Source organism: Mobula birostris, chromosome 9 (assembly GCF_030028105.1).
Source record: "Mobula birostris isolate sMobBir1 chromosome 9, sMobBir1.hap1, whole genome shotgun sequence".
Taxonomy (NCBI): domain Eukaryota; kingdom Metazoa; phylum Chordata; class Chondrichthyes; order Myliobatiformes; family Myliobatidae; genus Mobula; species Mobula birostris.
The window spans coordinates 23,629,913-23,656,005 of NC_092378.1; the positions used below are offsets into that span (position 1 = coordinate 23,629,913).

The 26,093-nt window shown below is 42.0% G+C and overlaps 1 protein-coding gene across 3 annotated transcripts in view; it reads left to right on the forward strand.

The window, feature by feature from the left end:
* dock4a (dedicator of cytokinesis 4a) overlaps positions 1-26,093 on the forward strand; it is a 365,685-nt gene that overhangs the window by 243,602 nt on the left and 95,990 nt on the right. For all 3 annotated transcript variants that reach the window (XM_072267619.1, XM_072267621.1, XM_072267620.1), the window contains exons 27-32: positions 791-885; positions 8,395-8,470; positions 15,180-15,280; positions 15,417-15,475; positions 15,575-15,723; positions 21,583-21,668. In XM_072267619.1, coding sequence (XP_072123720.1) covers positions 791-885; positions 8,395-8,470; positions 15,180-15,280; positions 15,417-15,475; positions 15,575-15,723; positions 21,583-21,668 — 566 coding nt within the window. The remainder of the gene's footprint in view (positions 1-790; positions 886-8,394; positions 8,471-15,179; positions 15,281-15,416; positions 15,476-15,574; positions 15,724-21,582; positions 21,669-26,093) is intronic.

The following is a 26,093-nucleotide window of genomic DNA, read 5'->3' on the forward strand; positions in this document are numbered from 1 at the left end:
AATGCCTTCTTCCCATTGCTATGATCAAGGAGGTCGAGGAGCACGAAGACACACCATAATGTTTCAGGAGCAGTTTCTTCCCCTACACCATGAGATTTCTGATGGACAATGAACCCACCAGCACTACCTCAGTATTTTTTTTCTTTCTCTTTTCTTTTTTATATATACTTGTAATTTATAGATTTTATTATTATTTATTGCAATGTACCGTTGCCACAAAACAACAAATTTAATGACATATGCCAGTGATACTAAACGTGGTTCTGATTCCATGATGGCCGATTTTGCAACTTCTGCAGCTTTTTTCAATCTTGTGCAGTGGCCCCTCCATACCAGACTTTGAGGCAACCAGTTAGAATGCTCTCCATGGTATATCTGTAGAAATATGCTTGAGCCTTTGGTGACATACCAATTCTCCTCAAACTCTGAATGAAGCCCCTGTCATGGCTTCTTTGTAATTGCATCAATATGTTGGGTCCAGAGTAGATCTTCAGAGATGTTAACACCCAGGAACTTGACTTCCCTTTCCTGATTTCCACAGTGGATTCCTCGGTCTTGCTGATGAATCTGCTCAGTTCAGTCTTGCTCAGCCTAAGTTTTGCCAGGGTTACTCAATTTTAGTCCTCATCACATCCTTGGTCAATTAAGATAAAGGTACTAAATTCTATTAGGCCCTTGACATCAAGCATATTTGCTAAGTATATTACCAAGGATCTCTGATAAAACTATGGTCACTTCAGAGTTAGTAGGATATAATTCATTGAAATTAATATATATATCTTTTTTTAAGGATTTTCTGCTGCAGATTTTTACAGTGTTTAAGATTCTAACAAGGCCAGAGATGTTTCCAAAAGACTGGACGATAATGCGCTTGGTTACAAACAAGTAAGATCCATAATTTAAGATGCTCGTGGCAGTGCTTGTATGATCGATGTATATAAACTCTTGAACACTGACGGTACGTTAAACATTTTACTCGTTGGAGTTAAATGAATGAGACCAATCCTGAAATATCCAAAGTAATTATTACCTTTTGGATTTTGGAATTTGATATTCAAAAAATGTGGTTCCTCTTATCGTAATAGAGTTTCATTTTCCTGGAACTCGCCAGGGAGAATGGACAAGAGATCTTGGCGTTAAGGGGAAAGGTAGACAATATTTCTAAATTAGAGCTGTTTAGAGCTATTAGAGCTCTCTCTTCCCTGGTACATATTGCAGTATTTGATTTATCTTCCTTAATGTATTCTGGAACAAATCACACAAATCAGAATCAAGAGCAAGTTCCCACTAAAGAACATTTAATGCTGTAATACATGATAAATTCATTATGTGAGGTATTTCAGAGGAAGCTTGTTAAAATACAACCCAGTATCTATTATCCCTGGGAATAGTGTTTTGGGGCTTCACATTCATGAAGACATCACATTTTAGCTGTCTTGTTCATCTGGCCAATAAACCAAAAAATTAAGTGTGTTTTAAAATTGAAATATGTGTTGTCTCCTGGACTTGTTGCATACTGTAGTTGTGATGGGGGCACTGGAAGTCCGTTGTTGTAATAATTGTGACTGCTGTTCTGTGACGCCACTCACGGTTTTCCATCAGTTTTTGGCACCGCCTGTCTTCAAACCTGGTGTAGGCTTCATAGCACAGGGCTCGCCAGCCGGTTCTGTCAGCAGCCGCAGCTTCTAGTTCCCTTGGCTGGATGTCACAGTAGCGTAGGGTTTCCTTCACAGCGTCTTTGTAGCGCTTGTGCGGACAACCTTGAGGTCTCTTTCCAGTCTCCAGTTCACCATAGAGCAGCTGGCGAGGCATAAGGTGGTCGTCCATTCTGATGGCGTGTCCCACCCACTGCATTTGGGCTCTGATGATCAGGGTCTCAACACTGGTGGACTCTGTGCGATCCAAGGCCTCCAGGCTGGAGACACGGTCTTGCCAAGGATGGTGCGGAGGGCGCACATGTGAAATTTCTCCAGTTGTTTGATGTGTCGTTGGTACAGAGTCCAGGTCTGACATCCATATAGGAGAGAAGGGATGACCACAGCTCTGTAGACTTTCAGCTTTGTGGAGATGGGGACGTTGTGTTGATTGAGCACTCTGGTACGCAGCCTCCCCAGAGCCTGGCTGGCCTTGCTGATCCAGGAGTCAATTTCTTTGTCCAATCACTCGAGATGATGCTTCCCAAGTATTTGTAGCTGTTTACATTTGTCGGCTGGGTGTCGTCAACAGTGATTTTTGGTTCTATGGGGTTGGTGTTTGTCACGGGCTGGTGAAGTACTTCAGTCTTGCTCAGGCTGATAGTTAGGCCAAAGAGCATAGCAGCGTCTGAGAACTTGTTCAGCATCAACTGTAGATCACTGTCTTTGTGCGCCAGGAGCGCACAGTCATCAGCAAAGAGAGTTTCTTGAATGACTGTATGGAGGCACTTCGTCCGTGCGATCAAGCGGTGAAGGTCAGAGAGAGCCATCCAATCGGTACCTGATGTACACTCCCTCCCTCAGACCTTGGACAGCACATGACAACATGTAAGTGAAGAACAGATTGAACAGGACTGAGGCTAGTACACAGCCCTGCTTCACCCCACTGGAAATGACAAATGCAGCTAACGTATAACCAGTGCAAAGGACCTGTCCTGTCATTCCGTCGTGGAGCAGCTGAATCATCTTCACAAATTTCCTCAGGCATCCGTAACATCTCAGGATGATCCAGAGAACCTCCCTGTCTACAGTGTCAAATGCCTTTGTCAGGTCAAGGAAGACAGAGCAATGAGGCTTGTTCTGCTCGATGCACTTCTCCTGGACTCTGTTCTGGCCGAAAGCCACACTGTGCCTCTGGGAGGTTCCTTTCCGAGACAGTGACAAGTCTGTTCAGGAGAATGCGGGCAAAAGCCTTGCCTGGGACGGACAGCAGTGAGATACCCCTGTAGTTTCCGCAGTCTGATTTGCTTCCCTTGTTTTTGTAGAGAGCCATGATGAGGGCAATCGCAGATCTCGTCAGGCATCTCCTCTGTGATACAGATGTCTTCCAGGATGTCTTGGAATGCCTGTAAGGTGTTTGGGCCTAATGCTTTGTCAATCTCAGCAGGAATGCCGTCCTGCCCTGTTACTTTATTTGGGTTCCTCTGCGAGATTGCTTTCTGGATCTCATCAGTGGAGAGCGGCAGGTCTAGGTCATCCAGAACTGGCTGCTGAGGGATCTGCTGTAAGACATCAGGATCAACTGTGGACAACCTATTGAGTAGGTTGGAAAAGTGTTCAGCTCTGCGGCTTTTAAGTGCTTCCTGGTCTTTGATCAGGCTCGACCCATCAGATGACAGCAAGTGGGAGCAACCTGATTTAGGAGGACCATAAACTGACTTTATGGTGCTGAAGAACTCTCCGGTGGGATGCATGTCTGCATAGCGTTCCACTTGCTCAGCCTTTCTCTGCCGCCACTCGTCCTGCATTTCTCACAGTTCTGCCTGTACTTTGGACTGCAGGTGTTTAAACTTGTCTTTCTTTGAGACATATGATGGGTCATTCTGCCAGTCTGCATAGGCCGTGTTCCTGGCCTGAAAGGCTGCTGAAATGTTCTCATGGTTTTCATCAAACCAGTCTTGATGTACTCGGGTTTTCAGTCCGAGTACAGTTGTTGCAGTCTGCGTGATGACATCTTTGAACTGCGTCCACCTTTCATAGAAACATAGGAACATAGAAAATAGGTGCAGGAGTAGGCCATTTGGCCCTTCAAGCCTGCACCGCCATTTATTATCATGGCTGATCATCCAACTCAGAACCCCGCCCCAGCCCTCCCTCCATACCCCCGATCCCCGTAGCCACAAGGGCCATATCTAACTCCCTCTTAAATATAGCCAATGTACTGGCCTCAACTGCTTCCTGTGGCAGAGAATTCCACAGATTCACCACTCTCTGAGTGAAGAAGTTTTTCCTAATCTCGGTCCTAAAAGGCTTCCCCTTTATCCTCAAACTGTGACCCCTCGTTCTGGACTTCCCCAACATCGGGAATAATCTTCCTGCATCTAGCCTGTCCAATCCCTTTAGGATTTTATACGTTTCAATCAGATCCCCCCTCAATCTTCTAAATTCCAACAAGTACAGGCCCAGTTCATCCAGTCTTTCTCCATATGAAAGTCCTGCCATCCCAGGAATCAATCTGGTGAACCTTCTTTGTACTCCCTCTATGACAAGGATGTCTTTCCTCAGATTAGGGGACCAAAACTGCACACAATACTCCAGGTGTGGTCTCACCAAGGCCTTGTACAACTTCAGTAGTACCTCCCTGCTCCTGTACTCAAATCCTCTCGCTATAAATTTTCGGAACAGGTTTCCACAAGCGGTGAATTGCCGGAGAGTTTTTCATTAAGTACATCTTGAAAACATTGGACTTGACCTGGGTCTTGCAGTCTGCCGATGTTGAATGACACTCTGACAGTCTTTGGTTGCTTACAATGCAAAGGGGCTATGTGCAGGTTGAGGACCGACCGAACCAGCCTGTGATCTGTCCAACACTCAGCACCTCACATGGCCCGGGTGATGCTGACGTCTTGAAGGTCACGCTGGCGTACAATGACATAGTCGAGTAGGTGCCAGTGTTTGGACCTGGGATGCATCCAGGTTGTTTTGTACTTGTTTGCAGTCTGAACATCGTGTTAGTGATGCACAGGTTGTGCTCGGCACACTTGCTCAGAAGCAGCAGGCCATTACTGTTTAGTTTTCCCACCCCATGTCTCCCAAGGACTCCGTCCCAGTTGTCGCTGTCTGTCCCCACCCTAGTGTTGGAAGTCTCCCAAGATGACGAGTTTGTCGCTGGCGGGTGTTGTCCGACTAGTCTGGTCCAAGTCCTCATAGGAACTTGCGTTGTCTTCGTCTGGACTCACGAGAGTAGGTGCATAGACACTGACGATGGTGATATACCGGGAATTGCTGAGAGGAAAGCAGAACTTCATGATACGTTCATTTATTCCAGTGGGTAGAGCAGGGCTGTTCTTCAGCAGAGCAGTTTTGATTGCAAAACCTGCTCTGTGGATCCTGTTGTCAGTCTGTGGTTTCCCTTTCCAAAAGAACGTATATCCACTCACAGCTTCCTGTAATGACCCCTCGTCTGCAAGTCTGGTCTCACTGAGTGCAGCGATATCAGTGTGATAACGGCGAAGCTCGGCCGCTATGAGTGCTGTTCGTCTTTCAGGCCTTGCCACCTTGCCTCTATCCAGCAAGGTGCGGACGTTTCAGCCTCCAGAGATGAGTTTGCTTTGATTTGCTTTTCTTGATGCATGTGGACCACTAAGGAGATGATCCGCCAGCCGCGGTTAGCTAGCCTGATGTTGTGGGGCAGGCAATGTTTAGGGTACCTTTTCTAACCCCCTCCCTCATGCGAGGGTGGGCAGTGCTGTCCTAAAAAGGGATGCTGCCAGACATCCCTGCTGCCCCGGCTACAGAGACGAACGACCACTGATCCAAAGGCTGCCTACGTGCAGGTTTGTGACTACAACTGCCGGTGGTCATCTCCACCTGTTCCTTTGCCACTCCCCCATCGCTGCAGGGCTTGACGAGTTGGGTTTGGACTGAGATGAATCGCACAACAGAAACCCGTGCGTGATGGAGTTTTAAGTGGAACAGCCGTTACACAGGCGCAATCCCACTCCCTCGGCAGAAGAGATCTTGATCCAGTGGCACGGACAACCGTTACAGCTGGAGACCTCTCCTGCTGCAGTGGATGACCAGGATGTCTAAGTGCCTTGTCGTGCTCCTAGCGCTCCACCACACCTGCTGGGCTGCCTTCTTGACCGTTGGACCATTAATCAGTCTGCTCCGGTCAGTCTGCCACGGCCAGACTTCACACACTGGGATAGACAGATCCTCTACCTCACCGAGGGTCAAAGACCCATCGGCGACCCTCAACTAGTTTGGCCCATTTGCTGAGACAGTTTACCGGGGTGTGACCGCTGCGCATGTTACAGCTACTTGGAGCCACAGGTGACAGCTGAGCGCCAGGTGGGGACCAAAGGTGGATGAGCTGTCCTGAGAAAGGGCACGGCAGGCCCTCCCACCAGAGGTGCTACCCGTCCCTGGACACCTCATACACCCCCATGCAACTCTACATCATTACTAACTCTCCCCACCCCTTCACAGTAAGTAAGCATCAGACAACTTGGCTGATGCTTATTACTGAAAAGGCAGAAATTTCTCCCAAGTATATTGGGGGAGCATTTCTGGTAATGGGAGACTAAATGAGTGGTCATAGGTGTATGGTAGTTGCTCATAAATGAAACGGGAAATTGAGGGGCAGTAGCTAAAGGGAGTAGGGAGTAGCTAAAGTGATGAATATCTGTGCATTAAAGGGAAGCTGGTTAATCACACAAGGTGAAAGTAATTGAAGCATTTAAAGACAGGCTGCAACAGTGCTGAACAACGAAACTGTTGTACGCCATATGTAATTTTATATCCTAATTGAGCCCTGTAGTCTTGTACTGTATTATCAAGTTCCTTTTAATCTAATAGACCCTAAAGTCATGGAGTTATGAATGATACCTCTGGTAGCTGCCTTGGAAGGAGTCTGTGCAGTAGTTTCTTCCATAATCTCCAGCCATTAGTCTGGAATTATGTGCTGCCCCTTTGGACATACATTTTTCTGCGTTCTTTCGTTGTAACAGATTGGACTGGATACGCCAGAGCCAGGAACCATGTTCCTGATGTTAAGGGAGTCCAGAACCAGAGGCCGCAGCTTAAGAATAAGGGGTAGACAATTTAGAACGGAGTTGAGGAAAAGCTTTTTCGCACAGGAGTGATTCTGTGGAATGCTCTGCCTCAGAAGGCAGTGGAGGCCAATTCTCTGGATTCTTTCAAGAAAGAGTTAGATAGAGTTCTTAAAGGTAGCGGAGTCAAGGGATATGGGGAGAAGGCAGGAACAGGGTACTGATTGTGGATGATCAGCCATGATCACAGTGAATGGTGGTGCTGGCTCGAAGGGCTGAATGGCCTACTCCTGCACCTATTGTCTGTTGTAACTGTTACGCTTTTCCCTTCATTTATATAATTTCCTTCACTGTTGAATTTGGTTCCAATACCCTTTTAAATCTGTTTTTCTTATCCAAAGGAAACAACCAAAGGCTGTCCAGGTTCTTTGCAGAACTGATGTTCATGTCAGATACCATTCAGTAAACCTCTTCCAGCAAACTTTCTTCAAGATCCCAAAAATCTTACTAAAGACCAGCAACCAGAAATAACTCAAACCTCTGTCCAAGACCTAAGCATCCTTGTACAAAGTTCTGACATTTATTAAAATGATTACCAAGACTTGAGGCTATTTTGACTGTGTTGGTGACCGAATTTGCAATTCACTTATTTAGAATGATAACTTCAAGATAAGTTTTGACGAACTTTATAACTGGAAATGAAACTCTGGTTGTGCTGACCTATGTTGCCATTATGTACAGTAAACTAGCAACTTGACAAAAAGTTTCTTAGCTTAAACTTGGGTCAGCAAAGAAACTGTGTAACCTTTAAGGAGAATTTTACAGATGCTGGTTTCAGATCTAGAAAGTTTACTGAAGAAGATTTACTTAATTGGTATCCCATATGAAGAACTTCAGACATGAAATAAAAATAGAGAGTGCTAAAGATTTTGCACAGATTCAGCACCATCCTTGGAGAGAAAATGAATTTACCTTTCAGGTTTCATCATATTGGTCTCTCTCAGCAGCTACCTAACTGACCTGTGAAGTGTTTCCAACATTCTCTGTAAGGATTTCTGCTTAATCTTCCCTTGTTAACTATTGGAGCAGGAAAACAGGCAATGCAAAAGGAGACTGAGGATTGATTCATAGGGAAATGGGGTGGCACCGTATCTTAGCTTTGTTAGCACAATGCTTTACAGTGAATGTGACCTGGGTTCAATTCCTGCTGCTGCCTGTAAGGAGTTTGTACGTTTTCCCCGTGACCGTGTGGGTTTCCTCTGGGTGCTCCTGTTTCCTCCCACCTTTGTCATTGTAGGTGGGGGATTGCTGCCAACATGGCTCGAAGGGCTGGAAGGGCCAATTCCATACTGTATCTCAATAAATATATAAAATTTTTAAATAAGCATATGAAGTAATCGAATTGGAACTAGAAAGAGAATGTAGAGCTGTTGCTTAAGGGGTTGCTAAATAGTCACCCAACAAATTTGGGAAATTAATGACTTTAAAGAATGACCTCTCTGATCAAAACTACAAGTGAAAGGTATTTAATACAAATTTCTTTAGATGGTCGTAAACAAGGGATATACCTAGTTATTTCAACAAATATAAGCACTTATTACAATGTGAAACATGACACGGCTGCAGCTAATGTCATCTTTTTAATGTGTGAAGTTACAAATTGAGTATGGTTTCAGATACTGATCCTTGCTTTTCTCCTCTTTCAGTGTGATCATCACCACAATCCTGTATCTCTCAGATGCACTTAGAAAGAACTTTCTAAATGAAAGCTTTGACTTCAAGGTAACGTGATTTTAATTGGATTACACTCTATTGCCTGCTGCTTTTTGGCTAATGTACATTTGACCATTGACCTAATTTTGATTTCTGCTCTATTCAATCTAGTTCATTCAGCAGATACTGCAGTAAATAATCTTGTTTAGGGTGATTCATTCATTGTTATTGCTCCTGTGAGGAGACTTTTCAAGGCCATATTAAACTCTATTGGAAGTAATAATTCTGGGAGAACTAACAGAATTTGCAAGAACATATTTAGCTTGCTCAGAGTGGGTAAAAGCCTGCTGCAGGAGGACTGGTGTCCATTCCAAACTCAACAACCCGAATTTAACAGGAGAAAGTTTGAAGTTGGATGAGTAATCCGCCCTAAGAGCCAGGTAATTAGTTTATCTATAAATGATTCAGGAGACTTAATGAGTCACACAGGACTTGTAGATAGAAGGATGATACTTCCCCTTTTTTCTGGAATGTCTAAAAGCAGGAGGAAGGCCTCAAGCTAAGCGGTGAGCCATTCAGTACAGAACGCAAACACAAGGCAGTAGGAGTAGAAGAGGGACACATGCCTCCTCAAGATTGTCTCACCATTTAATGTGATCCCAGGCCTGATGTCCTTTTCTGTGCTAGTACCACAATGCCCTCAGTACTCTAAATTTCCTCTTTGAAAACCATCAATGAATGGGGCACCAAAATCTTGCAGGAACAATGAACTTTAGAAGTTCCCTTGCAATAAGAAGAATGTTCTTATCGAACAGAGCATTGCGAATTCTCTCCTCACAAAGCTATGGAGATTCTGTTGCAGAGTATGTGCAATGCAGAGGTAACTAGATCTTTAGATAATGGGATTGCAAGATATGAGATCAGTACAGGAAGGTCTGAATTTCAATGAGCTCTGAGGTCAGGTGTTGTAACTGAATGGCAGGGCAGGCTTTCGGCCTATTCAATTTTTACTCTTATTTTAATCGTCAATGCCTTGGACTCTATTGGTGACTGGGTTTCTCAGGATTTGGGGAAATGTGGGAGCTGAAATGATGAAGAAATGGTAAAATCCAGAGATAAGTGTTATTCCAGGACTATTTGGAAACAGGATTATTTAACCTGTAGCTCTTTGAACAGACTGCCTTCTCCAGATCTATGCACATTCAACTTCCTCAGTAATCTTCAGGTCATTCCACTCTGGCAATCTTTTGAACTCGCCTCTTGTCTCCAATGCTTCACCTCTGGTGCTTCAGATCACTGATATCATGTATCAGAACATACAAATCTATGAAGCTTTGCTAACAATGCGTGCATTGGGATCTGGACCAGCTCGAAAAATGGGCTGTAAATTGGCAGATGGAATTTAATGCAGACAAGTGTAAGGTGTTGCAATTTGGGAGGACCATCCAGGGTAGGTCTTACACAGTGAGCGGTAGGGCTCTAAGGTGTGCGATAGAACAGAGGTATCTGGGAATACAAGCCCATAATTCATTGTAAGTGGTGTCACAGGTCGATAGTGTTGTAAAGAAAGCTTTTGGCACATTGGCCTTCATTGATCAAGGTACTGAATACAGGAGTTGGGATGTTATTTTGCAGTTGTATACAATGGTGGTGAGGCTTAATTTAGACTATTGTGTGTGCAGTTCTTGTCACCTACCTACAGGAAAGATGTAAATAAGATTGAAAGAGTACAGAAAATGATTACAAGGACGTTGCTGGGACTGGAGGACCTGAGTAACAAGGAAAGATTGAATAGTTTAGGACATTATTCCCTACAATGCAGAAGACTGAGGAGAGATTTGACATAGGTACACAAAATTTTGTGGGGTATAGATAGGGTAAATGTAAGCAGGCTTTTTCTACTGAGCTTGGGCGAGACTATAACTAGATCTCATGGATTAAAGTTGAAAGGTGAAATGTTTAAGAGGAACATGAGGGGAAACTACTTCAGTTGAAGGGTGGTGAGAGTGTGGAACAAGTTGCCAGCGCGAGTAGTGGATGCGATTTTGTTTCCTAGGTTTAAGAGAAATTTGGACAGGAACATGGATGGGAGGTGTATGGAGGGCTATGGTCCAGGTGCAGGTCAATGGGACTAGGCAGTTAAAATGGTCTGGCATGGACTAGATAGGCTGAAAGTCCTGTTTCTGTGCTGTGGTTTTCTATGGCTTTATGACTCTAAATAGAGATGGGCCAATAGCTGCCTCATACCTGTCCTGCATTTTGTAACCATGGCAGATCTGCTTTTCTCCTGTGACAGCCTTATCCTGACGACAATCAGGGCTCTTCCTTGTTCCCCTATTGCTGCCTTGCTGGATATCTGCTCGACAGTAGATAGAGTTTATGATTATTAATTCATTATTGCCAATTTTAGATGATCATTTGGAGATGAGCAACCAACTTCCAGCATCACATTGCTACTTGATATTTGAAATATGCAAGCTTTAACAGTGTTGGTGCTTCCTGAACTGACAATGTGGCAGTTGCAAGCTAGCTGTTGACAGGTTTAATTATAAATCAAAAAAAAACAACTGCAGGAAATCTGAAGTGAAAACAGAAAATAGTGGAAATCAGCAGGTCAGGCCGTTCCAGCGGAGAGAAAACAACATTAACATTTTAGGTTGAAGACCCTTCGTTAGAACATATGGTTAATTATAACATATGCTGTTGATCTATGTCAAATTCAACAAAATAGCTACATGGTAGACATGGAGTGTCAAAAGCTTAGCTTGGGAAAAAAAAAAGCAGTAAATTTAGTCTCTGATATACCTGGTGCACACTGTCATATGAGAAGATCTGGTGCAAAAAGTCGGGGGTGGGGGAGTTCTTGCAAGCTTTTTTTTTTGTGTGTGCACCTGTGTGGTTATCTATCAAAAGGATAAGTTTTTAAATTGCCTATGTTTTCCTATGGGTGTTCAACTGGTTCACTAAGCATCTCTCAAGGCATTGCTTTGCCCGTGAAGATATGAACAGTCCATGCAAATCTGCTTGTAAGCAGTTCAGTAGGCAGAAGGAGAAGTGTATAAACTCAGGCATTGGCTGTGGGCTGAGCTTATATAAACTGCTTTCACAGTGCTTTATGATGCATACCCTTTCCTGGCATTATATGTTGTCTCCAGCATTTAACCGAAACCAATATAGCTTTACTCCTGCATTGAATCACCCACTCACCTCAAGTGGAAGCTACTGAACTGCAGTATAATTCAAGTACTGTCTCCAGTTTCTGAGGTCACACAGAAGCAGCCGTCAAAGTAGAATTTTGGCTTTTATATGGTACATGGACTTAAATTTTTGGCTTCTCACAAAGCATGTATGCCTTGATTATTTTTAAGCACCATGGTGCCCGAATACCTTGCAGAATGTGAAGGTTTACTGGTCACTGAGTGCATCATGCATATCATTTATATTTTTGGGTTGAAATGAGAGTGCATAAATTTGAATACGAGAATATAGCAGTAATCTCTTTATTGTGTATTTAATAAGATGTGAAAATTTGAAAGTTATTTGGGTATGGTATGGTGACGTAAACATTGCTGCTTCAGTGGAGAGTAAGACAGGGATAGAAATCCAAAATATGTTACTTATCCTGACTGTGTCATTAAATGAGTCATTTCCCCACAGGTAGTGATTGGAGATGATTCATTCCAGCCTGCTCTCACATTCCTAGCAGTGAAGTGGCAAAGACCTGTAAACATGGCTCTCGACTCTTTTTCGAGCCAAAAGTGATGCAGGCTACCGGGGTGGGGGGGGGGGGGTGCGGGTTTCATAAAGAGGGCCGGCAGAAAACATTTCATCTTCAGAACAGTGGTTCCCTTTTCTTTCCACTTGATGACCTGGCCATATGCACTCTTATCCTTGCAAACTTGAGTTTAATTGACTTATTGGTGTAATTGAAAAATGTTCAATGTGAGGCACACACAAGTATTTAAGTTTTGATTAAATTTTTGTTGGCAGAGGCTAATGGCTGTTTGGGTAGTACATTGTCAATTATTTAGTTCATTGGACAGAAAGCCATGGTATTCAAGGCATCAGGGTTATTGAGTGGGCCAAATGCACTTTTTGCATTTCACCACTGAGGGACATATAAAGGTGATCACCATATCTGTTGTTTCCAAAGATCATGGGGGAGATGCGATTTGAGGTCAGATTGTGTGCAAAATTAGGGTCCTTGGTCAGGCAGGACCATGGTTGAGTGTGAGTGAGACCTGTGTCGGTCAAGGTCGACCATTGATTTTGCGCTCTAGCTGTCTGGATACACAAGCCAGGGTACGATGATATGGAGAGCAAGCTCCCTCTCTCCACACATCTGATGAACCCAAAGGAACGGCAGAGACCGATACAGTTTAGTACCTGTGACCAATGCAGCAGTACAGGAGTTTCCTGTGATGCATGTCATGCTATTGCACACCTGAAGGCCAGAAGCTGGATTTAGTTTTTCAGAGGTTATTTGAGGTGCACGATATTGGGAGCATTTAATAGTTAGTGGGAGATTGTCCCCATTATCACCCCCGCCTATAACGACCTTAAGGAACTGGGGTATTTGAGGTTCGTATTACAAGTCTTGATCTAAGTGTGATTGTGGAGACAAAAGATGAAATTGGTAGAATGAACAATGTTAAAGTCATGATATCTGAAGGTAAGGTGATAGGTGATAAAATGTGAAAATCCTAACAGCTGTAGATGATAGAACTCTGAAATATTCAGCTTGTCGGCAGCATCTATGGAAAAAGAAATGAGTTAATATTGCAAATCATCACAGTTAGTAGAGAGAGAAAGCAAGTTTATTTTAAATTGCCACGAGGGTGGGGAAAGGAACAGATAAGACAAAGGGAATATCTCTGTAAGTGTGAGACTTGCAGCAAACATGACTGTTTTGGATAGAAATACAAAAAAAAATGTAGAATTCAGTATAGAGTCTGAAAGGATCCAACGTACTCAGATGAATGAAGAGGTACTCTTCTTCAATCATATCTTACGCCTGTTTGTAACAGTGCTGGAGGTGACAAACAGGCCAGGGTGGGAGTGGGATGGAAAATTAAAGTAACAGGCAACCAAAAGCTCATGGCTGTCCCTGTGGACGAAACACAAGTGCTCCATAAAGCAATCTGTGTTTAGTTCCTCTAACATGGAGGAGAGCACACTGTATGCATTACACTGCACTGGAAGAAATATAAGTGCAAAAGTCACAAATATGCAAAATCATCCAAGCTCTGTTTGCGAAACTAGAACTATAGAGTTATTATTTAAAGTCATTAACATTATTATTAAAGTTACTATTGACATAAAGCCATTCATTTGACTGTGCCCATTATATTTGTGCCTTGTTAACCTGTCATAACTTTAGTTGCCAGTTTTCCAAACTTGCATTTTTTCATTTGCTTGGAAATAATCCTTACAAACATCAACTGCACATTAAATATCTCAATAGGAGTGGTCCCTATAAATTATACCCTTGTACAGCCTGTACCCAGGTAATGAATAGGTTCCATTTTCATTTGCCAATAACTCGGAAAATAAACAAAATCCACATTTTTATAATGAATGGCATCAAAAGTGCATAAGATTGCTAAGAAAGAATAATTACTAACAGTGGAAGGTGAGAGGAACTAGTTTTGCGTTTCATAGGAATTAATGTATTTATATCAGATTTCAGATTTAGTAATATTATTGAAAATAATTCAGAAGGATGTGTTTCTCGGCTGGTTGAAGGTTGGGTTGAGTTATCCTCCGATCTTGGCAATTTACTTGTAAACATTTTGTCACCGTGCAAGGAGGCTTCGTTGCTGCTCTGTTGGCTGTGGTGTGACCTCACACAATAATAATATGAGAGCTCAATTGCATGTAGGGATGTCCATGTGAGATACTTCTACCCCAGGAATAGCCGATGTAGCATTTGATTCTATCATAATAACACATATCATCTAGCTCTCACAAGAAGATCCACATGAGAGAGTGGGACCTAATAGGTTTGTTCATACAAAGGGGCCAGAATAGGCATGATAGACAAATATTAGCTTCCTGTGTGATAAGCTTAAATGATTATGTGAGGACCCACCTGTAATTCTCCCTGTATTCTTGTAATTCTTTGGATCTGTCTAACTTTTGGTTCAAACCATTTGACATCAAGATTTTACATGCAACACACATCAAAGTTGCTGGTGAACGCAGCAGGCCAGGCAACATCTCTAGGAAGAGGTACAGTCAACGTTTCAGTAACCGAGACCCTTCGTCAGGACTAACTGAAGGAAGAGCTAGTAAGAAATTTGAAAGTGGGAGAGGGAGGGGGAGATCCAAAATGGTAGGAGAAGACAGGAGGGGGAGGGATGGAGCCAAGAGCTGGACAGGTGATTGGCAAAAGGGATATGAGAGGATCATGGGACAGGAGGCCCAGGGAGAAGGAAAAGGGGGAGGGGGGAAAACCCCCTTTTCCCACTTTCAAATTTCTTACTAGCTCTTCTTTCAGTTAGTCCTGACGAAGGGTCTCGGCCCGAAATGTCAACTGTACCTCTTCCTAGAGATGCTGCCTGGCCTGCTGCGTTCACCAGCAACTTTGACGTGTGTTGCTTGAATTTCCAGCATCTACAGAATTCCTCGTGTTTAAGATTTTACATGTTTTTTTTGGCAAATTTTCTAGATATATTTTGTAAATCACACAACAATGAAATTTGAATTAAACTACCCTATAGCTTCCACTTCTTAATGATTTGAACCCAGGCCTAATAAAAGAATTTATTTTCCACAGGTGTGGGATTCTTATTTCTATTTGGCAGTAATATTTATCAATCAGCCTTGTCTTCAGCTGGAGTTATTTTCACCATCAAAAAGGAAGAAAGTTCTGGAAAAGTAAGTTATGTTATGAGACTTGTACTGTTTTATGCATGTTTTAAAAAGTCAATTATGCCTAGAGTAAAGGCAATGAATATTTTCTATTATTGTTGTTTCTTGTGCTTTATCATTGATTTTTCAAATCAAATTATAGGTACGGAGACATGAGGGTGATGATGGGGTGTGAGATCTTCAGTATGTGGCAAAATCTAGGTAAAAGACAAAAGATTTGTTCTGATTTTGAATTCACATATATGTCTGGCATAATACCAGCTGTTTACACCTGTTAAGTTCTTCCTGATTATATTACAGGAGAACACAAGCTGCACTTTATCCCTGGACTAATCGGACCATTTCTTGAAGTAACTCTTGTACCTCAGGCAGACCTTCGTAATGTGATGATCCCAATTTTCCATGACATGATGGACTGGGAGCAGAGGCGTACTGGAAATTTCAAACAGGTAGAATTCTATTGGTGTAATAATTAGTTGATGTTAAATTAGGTTTTAGGCAAGTACAGAGAGTAAGGAAGAGCAGGGGAGATGAGGAAAGGACAGGGAATGACATCTGTGATAGAAATGGAAGTAGGAAAGATGAAATTGCCAATAAAAGAAAATGGGGCAAGTCAGGAAGTCCAAGGCATGTCTGGAGGGGATGCGAGTGCAATTAGCAGATTCATCATTGGTAACTACTATTAGGTTGTAAAAGTTGTTATGCTTGGAAAACTCAAATGTTGAAGTTGGATATTTGTTAAGGTTTTGTTTGATTGATACTTTCTTCACGCCTGAGTTAAACATGAATGAACCAAGTCAGACACAGAGGAACTGGAACGTGAGTGGGGCAGAAAATTAAGCAGGCAGAATAAAGCTCTTGGTTATTCCTACAATGAAATAGAAATGTTCCTCAGAGCTGTTACTTAGTTTGCATTTTATTCCTCTCTAAGTAAAATAATGTTTACCTAATGCACAAGTGTCATTATCTGAGAGCACACGGAATAAAATATTCTGCATGGGATAAATCCATTCATCATAGTAAGAGTTTCTAGAAATGACAATATTTCAAATTTCAGTAATATAAATATTACTTAACCTACGAAACTTGACCATTTATATACTTCCGTGAATGATGTAAAATTGATTTGAATATATTAGACGCAAAAATTAGCAATTCTTAAAATTTCTTAGAGAATTTGTTGTTATGTGGTTAAGGTTGGAAATAAGATATATGGGTGTAGTTTCTGCTTTCATACTGTGAGAGGGGGAGGATAGTGGAGGAGGTGTTTTTTTTTCCCTCTGGCACGAAGGCTGCTTATGCTTATGTATTTTACTTTAGAAACCTGTTTATTTAAGTTCATTTTTCACATGTCAAAATTCACTCAAGATGCATCTGACCATATCAGCAATCATTCACTGAAAGCTCTAATTATGTTGGAAGCTGGCTTTTAAAGTTAATTATAGAGTCACAATGCTATTGGGTATTCCTGCAACACAAATGAGAGCATTTTGTTTTAATATTTATTTCTTTAGGTGTAATCCTTCATTCTTTCACATCGAGTCATTCGTTGTTGTCACTTGACACACAGTAATATTTTTATGGGAACCAGGAAATTGTTAAAAAAAAAGAGATGTGCTGCAGTTGCTGCAGTAGCTCGGCAGACGTGGAAAGGAGTTTCAGAGAGCTGTTAGTTTTTTCATTGCTGGAGCCAAGCATATTTGCGTAATTCTGGCTGGAAGAGGGGGTTGTAGCAGATTTCAACTCCATGTCAATATGTGTTAAAGGATTAATTTCAGGAAGCAGCTCCAGAAGATCCAGCTGTGCAACACCTTAAACACTTTAGCAAATTACAACATTTCTTTATTACTTCATATGTATAAGAACATAGAATCAGCAATTCTGCATTAACTAAGAAAAGGACCTCCCAGCTTGGCAATTTAATAAGCAGCTTTCATTTGCTGTTGTGTTGGGGTCAGTTGCTTGGTAGTCATTTGAGGCTGTTTGGCCAGTTAGCCTGACCTCAGTGGTTGGGAAGATATTAGAGTCCATTATTAAGGATGAATTTTCAGGGTACTTAGAGGCCAGTGATAAAGTATGGTTTCCTTAAGGGAAAATCTTTCTTGCTTGACAAATCTGTTGGGTTTTTGAGGAAATGACAGGCAAGATAGACAGAAGAGATTCAGTGAATGTTATTTACTTGGATTTTCAGAAGATCTTTGACAAGGTGCCCCACGTGAGCCTGCAAGACAAGATAGTGCATGGTATTACAGGAAAGATACTAGCATGGGTAGAAGATTGGTTAACTGGCAGAAGGCAAAGGGCGACTAGTGGTGTTCTTCAGGGGGTCAGTATTGGGACCACTTCTATTCCCAATTATATATTGGTGCTTTGGATGATGGGATTAATGGCTTTGTGGCCAAGTCTGCGGGCGTTACAAAGATAGGTGAAGGAGCAGGTAATGTTGAGGAAGCAGGGAGTCTGCGGAAGGAATTAGACAGATTAGGAGAATGGGAAAGAAGTGGCAGACATTGTGACAAGAAGTGTATGGTCATGTACTTTGGTAGAAGGAATAATGGTGTAGGTTATTTCCTAAATGGGGAAAAAAGTCAGAAGTCAGAAATACAAAGGGACTTGGGAGTCCTTGTATAGGATTCCCAAAAGGTTGAGTTAGTGGTAGAGAAGGCAAATGCAATATTAGCATTCATTCTGTGAGGATTTAAATATAGGAGCAATGATGAGAGGCTCCCGAGGAAGTTTGCAAGAATGACCCTAGGAATAAAAGGTTTAACATATGAGGAGCATTTGATGGCTCTGGGCCTGTACTCACTGGAGTTTAGAAGAATGAGGGGGGGTTCTCATTGAAATCTGTTGAATATTGAAAGAGCTTTATAAAGTGGGTGATCCTAAGGCTAGAGGGAACTGCCTCAGAATAGAGGGACATCCGTTTGGAACAGAGAAGGAGGAATTACGTTAGCAGCTGGAGGATGGTGAATATGGAATTCATTGCCACATATGGCTCTGGAGGCCAAGTCGTTGGCTATATGTAAAGCAGAAGTTGATAGTTCTTGTTTAGTCTGGGTGTCAAAGGGTACGGGGAGAAGGCAGGAGAACAGGTTTGAGAGGGATAATAAATCAGCCATGATGGAATGGCAGAGCAGACTCGATGGGCCGAATGGCCTAATTCTGCTCCTATGTCTTACGGTTTGACCTCTGTTTTGATTGACTCAGTCAATGACCAGGAAACCCTAATTAAGTTCGTTATGTTTTGTTGGTTTTGGCTGCCTTTCTGAATAGATTTAATAAAGACATGTGTAGCTCAGGTTGGCTATTGAAGGTGGAGACTGGCAGGGGAGAGGAGTTGCTCAGGAGAGGGACTTCTGTGCAGGATAACAAAAAACTTTCTTAAAGGAGCTTTTCTCTTCCAACATCTGATGTGCCTGCCTTCCAAATTATAGTCCTACATTTTTGCAATGTCACTCAGCATAGCCACATTTGAAGTATAAATTGAAGCAAATGCAGCAAAGCCTGAAACTAACAAGGTCACCTTGACTTTAACTTTTATGCTACACACTCCTGTCAGATTCTTGTGAAGCATCTCACTATTTATAGTCTAGCATTGTGCCTCAGAGATTACCAAGGCCACTGATATTAAGACAGAATCCAATAACTCTTCAAATGGACAGAGATGCAAGAGATGACTGTGCTGCTTTCCACCAGTGCAGGATTCCTCTGTATGTCTGATTTTAGTTACAAACTATATCTCCAGCTTTCTCTGTCTGGGCCAAATATCCCAACCCTACATAATGAAATCCTCACCTCAGAATGACAGTCTGGTCTCTCCTCTGTTCTCAATCCCTCACTCTCCTTCCCTACCCTCTGCTGGAGCATGTATCTTAAATCAAAATTGTGACCTGTCATTTTATGGAATGAAGCAACATTGAAGGTCAGTTCGCCTCTGCTAGTCTTTTTAAAGAGCCGTGCATTCTCTTGCTGTATCAACAGTGTGTGTGGTCTCAAAAGTTACCTAACTCTACTTTGGTAAAGGACCTTGTGGTGTTCTATTGTTTAAAGATGTGATTCAAGTTTAAATTTCCACACCACATTTCAGAATAGAGAGGGATCCCACACTCGTATCCTATTTCCCATGCAACCGTGGGCTGTACAACACTTGTATCATTTTTTAAAAAAGTACCAACTATGTAAACCCAATAGTCTCTCCTAATGTACCAATAGACGTATGCCATCACTACCACCAGCAGTCCAACCTTGAGTCTTTTTCTCATTTGACTATAACACCAATATGAAATCCAGAAGAGAAAGCATATTTTTCAACTGAATTCCTCTTGAAATCAGTAATGGCTCTTGTGCAAACCTTCTGCCCATATTTGATTATTTAGTCATTCCCCCAATGTTTACAGTTCGGGGAGTCTGTGGAACTGCCATCAAGAACGTTCAGTTACTAGATACAGACAGCTTCAGGTGTCTTGCTGTCCTTTAGAGTGGCTTTAACCAGTGAACGGGGTGAAATTGATAGCTGGGTGATGGAGGCTCAGATACATTCTTGCTTTCAAAGAAGGCAGCTCTTAAGTCTCCAGTAGACAGCTGGGAGATGTGCTTCAGTACTTTTACTGTTCTGTGTAAGCTCGGTGCAATGGAGTTGTGACCCTCTGGAAGCATTGTCAACGTTGGTCCAGAAAGCCAGGGTGAAACCAGATCAGATAACACAGCAATGGTATGAGCAGGTAGCATAGGTGGAATCCACTGTTACGTCTAACCACACGGGATAGGATAACTTACAAACTCTGTATCAAAGTGAATTCCGATTACCTCATGCCATTGCCCAGACTAGCTGACAGGGTCTACAACACACTGAGTACTTAACAATGGATCACCATCAGTTTTCGGTGGAATGTTGGTCTCTTGAAGTCTGCTTCTTCCCAGGAAAATAGGCTCATTAGTCTAAACACGAGAAAATCTGCAGAAGCTGGAAATCCAAGTAACAGGCACAAAATGCAGGAGGAACTCAGCAGGCCAGGCAGCATCCATGGAAAAGAGTAAAGAGTGATGAAGGGTCTCGGGCTGAAATGTCGACTGCTTACTCTCTTCCATAGAGGCTTCCTGGCCTGTTGAGTTCCTCCAGCATTTTGTGTGCATTGCTTGGCCTAGACTGCCGAGGAGCTCTAATCATCAGATGTTCTCAGCACCGTGAGCACGACAATTCGTCACTGGTGAGAATCCAACCTCAAAGGTACACATGGTACGTGAACTTTCTGGAATCTGTTCAATTGCAACTCCAGCTTCAGAATGAGGAACTGAGTTTCCTGCAATGTTGGCTCTCCCTCATATTTTTAGCATTAGAGGGTGAGGTGGTAAGGCAACAGTTAGTATTGAAGCTGATGGAGAAATGGTTAGTGAACATCCTTTCAATTTGGCAAGGAATCTAATAAAGTAACAGCAACAGAGGAAAAGAGGATAGGCTGTCAAGTATTCTGAGTGCCATCTCCTTTGCAGCTTCTTCTCACCAACAATCAATCTCCTCCTTCCCATGTGACATCAGTGGTTTGCAACCTCTGCATAAAACCTGGAGCCAGTTATGTGTGATTTTATAGTACAAAGGAGAAAAGAAAGTGTGATAGCAAGCCCAGCAAGTTGTTCAGAAAAGGTGCCTGTCGTTGCTGAGTCAGTGCCATCCTGTTCATGGTTTGCAAGCTGTGCAGAAAGATTATGGTCACAGAGATTGGGAGGAAGATGATAAATTATCAGTCATTGTAGAAAAATGAAGGATGGCTGTGTTTGCATTGTGTATGGTGTGGAGAAGTGAAACATATTTTGATGTTTCCAACCATTACACTGATATCCTGAAGATTTAACCTTAAGGTATCGACTCTTCTCAGTATTGGTGGAAATGTTGCTGTGAAGATTCTGGCCATGAAGGGAGAGGAGCCTCCAAAGCCATTTCAGAGAACTTGTTTGTCCAATATGAACAGTCGTTAGCTTTGCTTTCCTTGTACGTGTTCCCTTCTGACAGCAACCAGAGTGCCCTCCCACTTAAAAGGCTGTGTAGTGCAAGCTGCAAGCCTGAGTCATTATTATTGGGTAGACGGCATCTGTTTCATGTGAAACATTTCTGTGACATGACCCAGCAGCTGCAACCCACATCCCCATCCCCTTGGCCCATTTCTGGACACAATTGGATATCTAGGTCACGCCTGTTATTTCTCTTTGAAGTGCTGTAGAGAATACAGTGTTTTTTTTTTAGCAAAAAGCTTGTTTTATTTGTCAGAAGACTTAAGTAATAAATACATATTCAATACTTATGTTTACAGGTGGAAGCAAAATTGATAGACAAGCTGGACAGTTTGATGTCAGAAGGCAAAGGTGATGAAACTTACCGGGAGTTATTCAACAGCATGTGAGTCGTAACCTTATTTTGCTTCTTTTACTTATGGGCCGAAGTTGATGGTTTTTAGAAATGTTTTCACTTTGAATTATTTACTGTTAGGTGTACGGTTTGCATCTCATTAATAAATTTCACTGGGGTCCAGATTCCTCGATGGAAGAATGCAGAAGCACCATGTTTTGATTGCTGCTTCATGCTACAAGCTAAGCAGGGAATTCTATCAATTAGTACCTTTTTGGTGTTGAAGCAAAATTCAGAAATAAAATTGGGTAGACCCCAGCAGAAGAAATATTTCATATGCTTTTGTTTTAAAGCATTTTAGGTGGAACTCATCTTGGGTGGGAATGACAGCTAATTCTGAGCACAGTTACCTAATGTCCAAAAAAAAATCGTACCCTCACTTCACCTTCCCCAGCAATGGAAAAGAATGGACTTGCATTTATAATTGAGACTTCTGTGCGGGCAGGTATCCGAGACGATGCATTTTCCCAAACTCCGTTGCTGGATTTTCAATTTTTTATTTTGAGCCTTCTCAATGCAATCAATATATTCATACCAGTCCCTTTTTCAAAGGTCTTCATACTTTCCTGCAAGTGGACCACATCCCATAAGTTTCGGCAGCTGTTGATTTTGTGCAGTCTGTTATCAGGGGTGTTATATAATCTGGATTGGCACTTACATTCCTTGTACTTCTCCCAGTCACCTTGCTGTGCAAAATAATTGCTCAGTGTCATTTGAGAGATTACACTAGCCCTAACACACTTCTATATTTATAAGGCAAATGAGCAGAATATTTAAATTCACGACGGGGAAATAAACACAAATTATAGATAACTACTGTTTAGTTCATGAAGAGTTAATACCCATTTGAACATTCTGGCACCTCTGGGCACCTTACGCATTTCAACCAAGAAGTGTCCTTCTAGCAGATGCCTGAAGGTTAGGCTCGGGAGGAGGTTTGGAATTGGAAATGGGGGAGGTAATACAATGTGGAAAAATCTACCCACTTACTGCTCAAATAAGGGTGGCCACTTCCCTTTTACATGGTAGATGCCAACGATATAAAGGAGGTGGCCCAAACTTAATGCAAGCTGGATGATCTGGAGGCATCCTTCAGGTACAGACCCTACGTCCCTTTCAGGTCATATGGAAACAACAAGATTCAATCTCTCCATATTTCTTTTAGAGCTCTCTGCGTCTGAACTGTATTGTCAGCTCTTATTCTTAGAGCTTAGCTATATATAACTCAGGTTACTTCTGTAGGTGCTGAGGAAGCACTACTGCAGATTCACCAGTCAGTAGCACCTTGGCTTCATTAATGGGCATTTTCAGCTGAAATGAGAATTTTAGGAGTTAAAGACTGTGGCCATGAATATATAAAAATGGCAGGGAGATCGAGCTTCATTACATTAGACTTCAAAATATAAAGCTGCTCGATAAAGCACCTTATCAATCCATCATTAAATACACTCACACTCACAACCTGGGATTTGCCTTCTCATTGGTACCATTGGGCAGGCAGTACAGGAGCCTAAAGACCCACACTGAATGTTTTAAGAACAGCTTCTTCCTCTTCCCCATCTGATTTCTGGATGGTCCATGAATATTACCTCACTATTCCACCTTTGCATTACTTACTTATTTCGTGGTTTGTAGTAATATTTATGTCTTGCACAGTACCACTGGCACAAAACAACAAATTTTATGACATATGTTAGTGATAGTAAACCTGATTCTGATTCTATTCCCATCTGCTACCAGTGGTTAAGACTGGACAACTTGTTTCCAGTGCTCTCAGAGAGCTCCAACTTGAGGGAGCTGAAAAATGGATGCGTCTTCTTCACACTAGCACAGAGGAGAAAATCACAAGGTGGTGATGGTGCTCCCCATAATGTTAACTGTAGGGAGCACCATCACCTCCGTGTTAACCATGGGGAGCACCATCACCTCCGTATTAACCATGGGGAGCACCATCACCACCGTGTTAACCGTAGGGAGCAGCATCACCACCATGTTAACTGTAGGGAGCAGCATCACCATCGTGTTCACTGTGTAGGGAGCACCATCACCTCCATGTTAACCATGGGGAGCACCATCACCTCCGTGTTAACTGTAGGGAGCACCATCACCTCCGTGTTAACCGTAGGGAGCAGCATCACCACTGTGTGGAGGAAGACATTTTGGAGAAAAGATGGTTCTCCCCACGGTGTTAACACCTGTGCAGGAAGGCATTTTAGAAAGAGGTGGTGAAGATATGAGGTTGTAATATCAGTTAAGTGTAAAATTAGCCAATCAGATTTCAATAATTATTGATTAACATTTGAAGCAGTTATTCCTGTTCTATGCTATTATTTGTATGTGTAGTTTCAAAAAACATAATACCTGTTTTACTGACTTTTTTTTTGTTATGGCAGCTTTCTTCACAATTCAAAGAACATCTTTAGAAGAGGTTCTTCTCTCCTCTTTTTAGAGGGTTATACACTCACAGAACACAGAAAGAGGACCATCAGCCAATTGCATCCATACTGACCATTTTTGCCCATCTGGACTAATCCCATTTGCCCACATTAGGAACATATCCTTCTGTGCCTCGCATATTTAAATGCCTGTATAAACACTTTTGAAACATATTGACTGTCTCGGATTCAGTCACCTTTCTAGGCAACATGATCCAGATATTAATCATTGTATGCAAGGGGGGAGGGGATAAAATTTTACTGGTCAGATTCACTTTAAACCCCTTCAAACCTGTGCTTTTATGACAGATTTTTATGACCATCTACCCTATCTGTACCTCTCATGGTCTTATATACTTCTATCAAATCACTGCTTCATTTCCATTGCTCCAGAGAAAATAGTCCAGCCTTTCCAAACTCATTCCCCTTCACTGAAGTTATCCAGGCAATGTTCTTCACAATTTCCTCGGCACTCTCTTCAGTACAATCACATACTTCATTGACAGCTATATTGTGCCATTTGCTGCTGGAGATTTTGGTAATGATCAACTCTGCTTTGAATTGCTATCAATCTCTAAATGTTACGGCCTGATTTTTTTTTTCTTTTTATTTTTCTGAATTTCATGCTCTTAATAGCTAACGGTTGATTTATTTTTCACAGACACTTATTACTAATCTGCAATACCCTGAAATATCTGCACTCGTCTTCCTTCAGAGTCCATGCACCAAAACATTATCCTTTCCCTTTTTCTTGGATTGTTTTTGCATTGTGATTTTTGCATCCCATCCTTATCCTGTAAGTCATGTAATTTTCTGCCACCTACACCAATTCCACAACCAGGTACATATTCTGTTCTCCACCTCTCACAATCTTTTGCAGGGGTGTTTTCTTCTATCATACTCTGCTGGTGCTGCTGCACATCTGCTGCAAATTTACCCAGTAAGAGTTATTTTGTACATTCACAGCAGATGTTTATTCATCTCTCCCACACTACTGTGCAGAGCTCCAAACAGCTATGGGTTTTCTTTTGTGCACTGATTTGACAAGCTCGTGTGCTAATATGGATTAGAAAAGCTATTTAATTGACCTATCTAAAAATTACTTACAATAGCCCCGTTAAGGCATTTTAATTGATAATTTAAATTATTCCAGATTTCTCCCGACCTCCATCACCCCGCCCCTCATCTTTGCACTACCTCACCTATTTAGTGACTTGGCTATTGTGTGCAGCACAGACTCTGTAGACTTACAGATAGAGGTGTGGTAAATACAAGAGATTCTGCAGATGCTGGAAATCCAGAGTAACACATACAAAATGCTGGAGGAATTCAACAGGTCAGCCAACAACTACGGAAATGAATAAAGAGTTGGCGTTACTCTGGAGGTGTGCTAAACAGGTTGGAGCATAGTAGTGGACTCTGTGAGGACATAAACTGACGGGAAGGGTCAGGCAGATGGCAAACAAAGCATAATGGAGTAAATATAAAGTAATGCACCTTGAGAGAAACAATGAGGAAACGTTAGGTCTACAGGAATTTAGAAAACTTGACAACCTGGATGAATACATAAATGTTTGAGACTGTAGTTAATGAAGCATAAGGGGATCTTGGAATTCTTAAGTAGAGGAATAAAGTACAGAACCCAGGATGTGAACTTGTGTAAAATACATATAGCAATAATTATATCAATTCTAGTCACCTTATCTAAGAAAAAGATATGAAGAGCCCAGTGAGGGGCAAGAAAGATTTACTGAAGGGTTTCAGAGAGAAGAGGGATTTTCATCGAATGATTACACTAGAGAAATTGCCACTTTTGTACCTGAAGTAAATATAGCTAAGAGGAAATCTGATTGAGGAATAGAAGATGATTTCAGGTTTTAAACAGGGTTAATACAGATAGGAGCAGGAGCCATAAATTTAAAGTGAAGATACAGGGGAGATGAGAGAGAAAGCTTCTTGGTGAAGATATTTGTTGTGATCT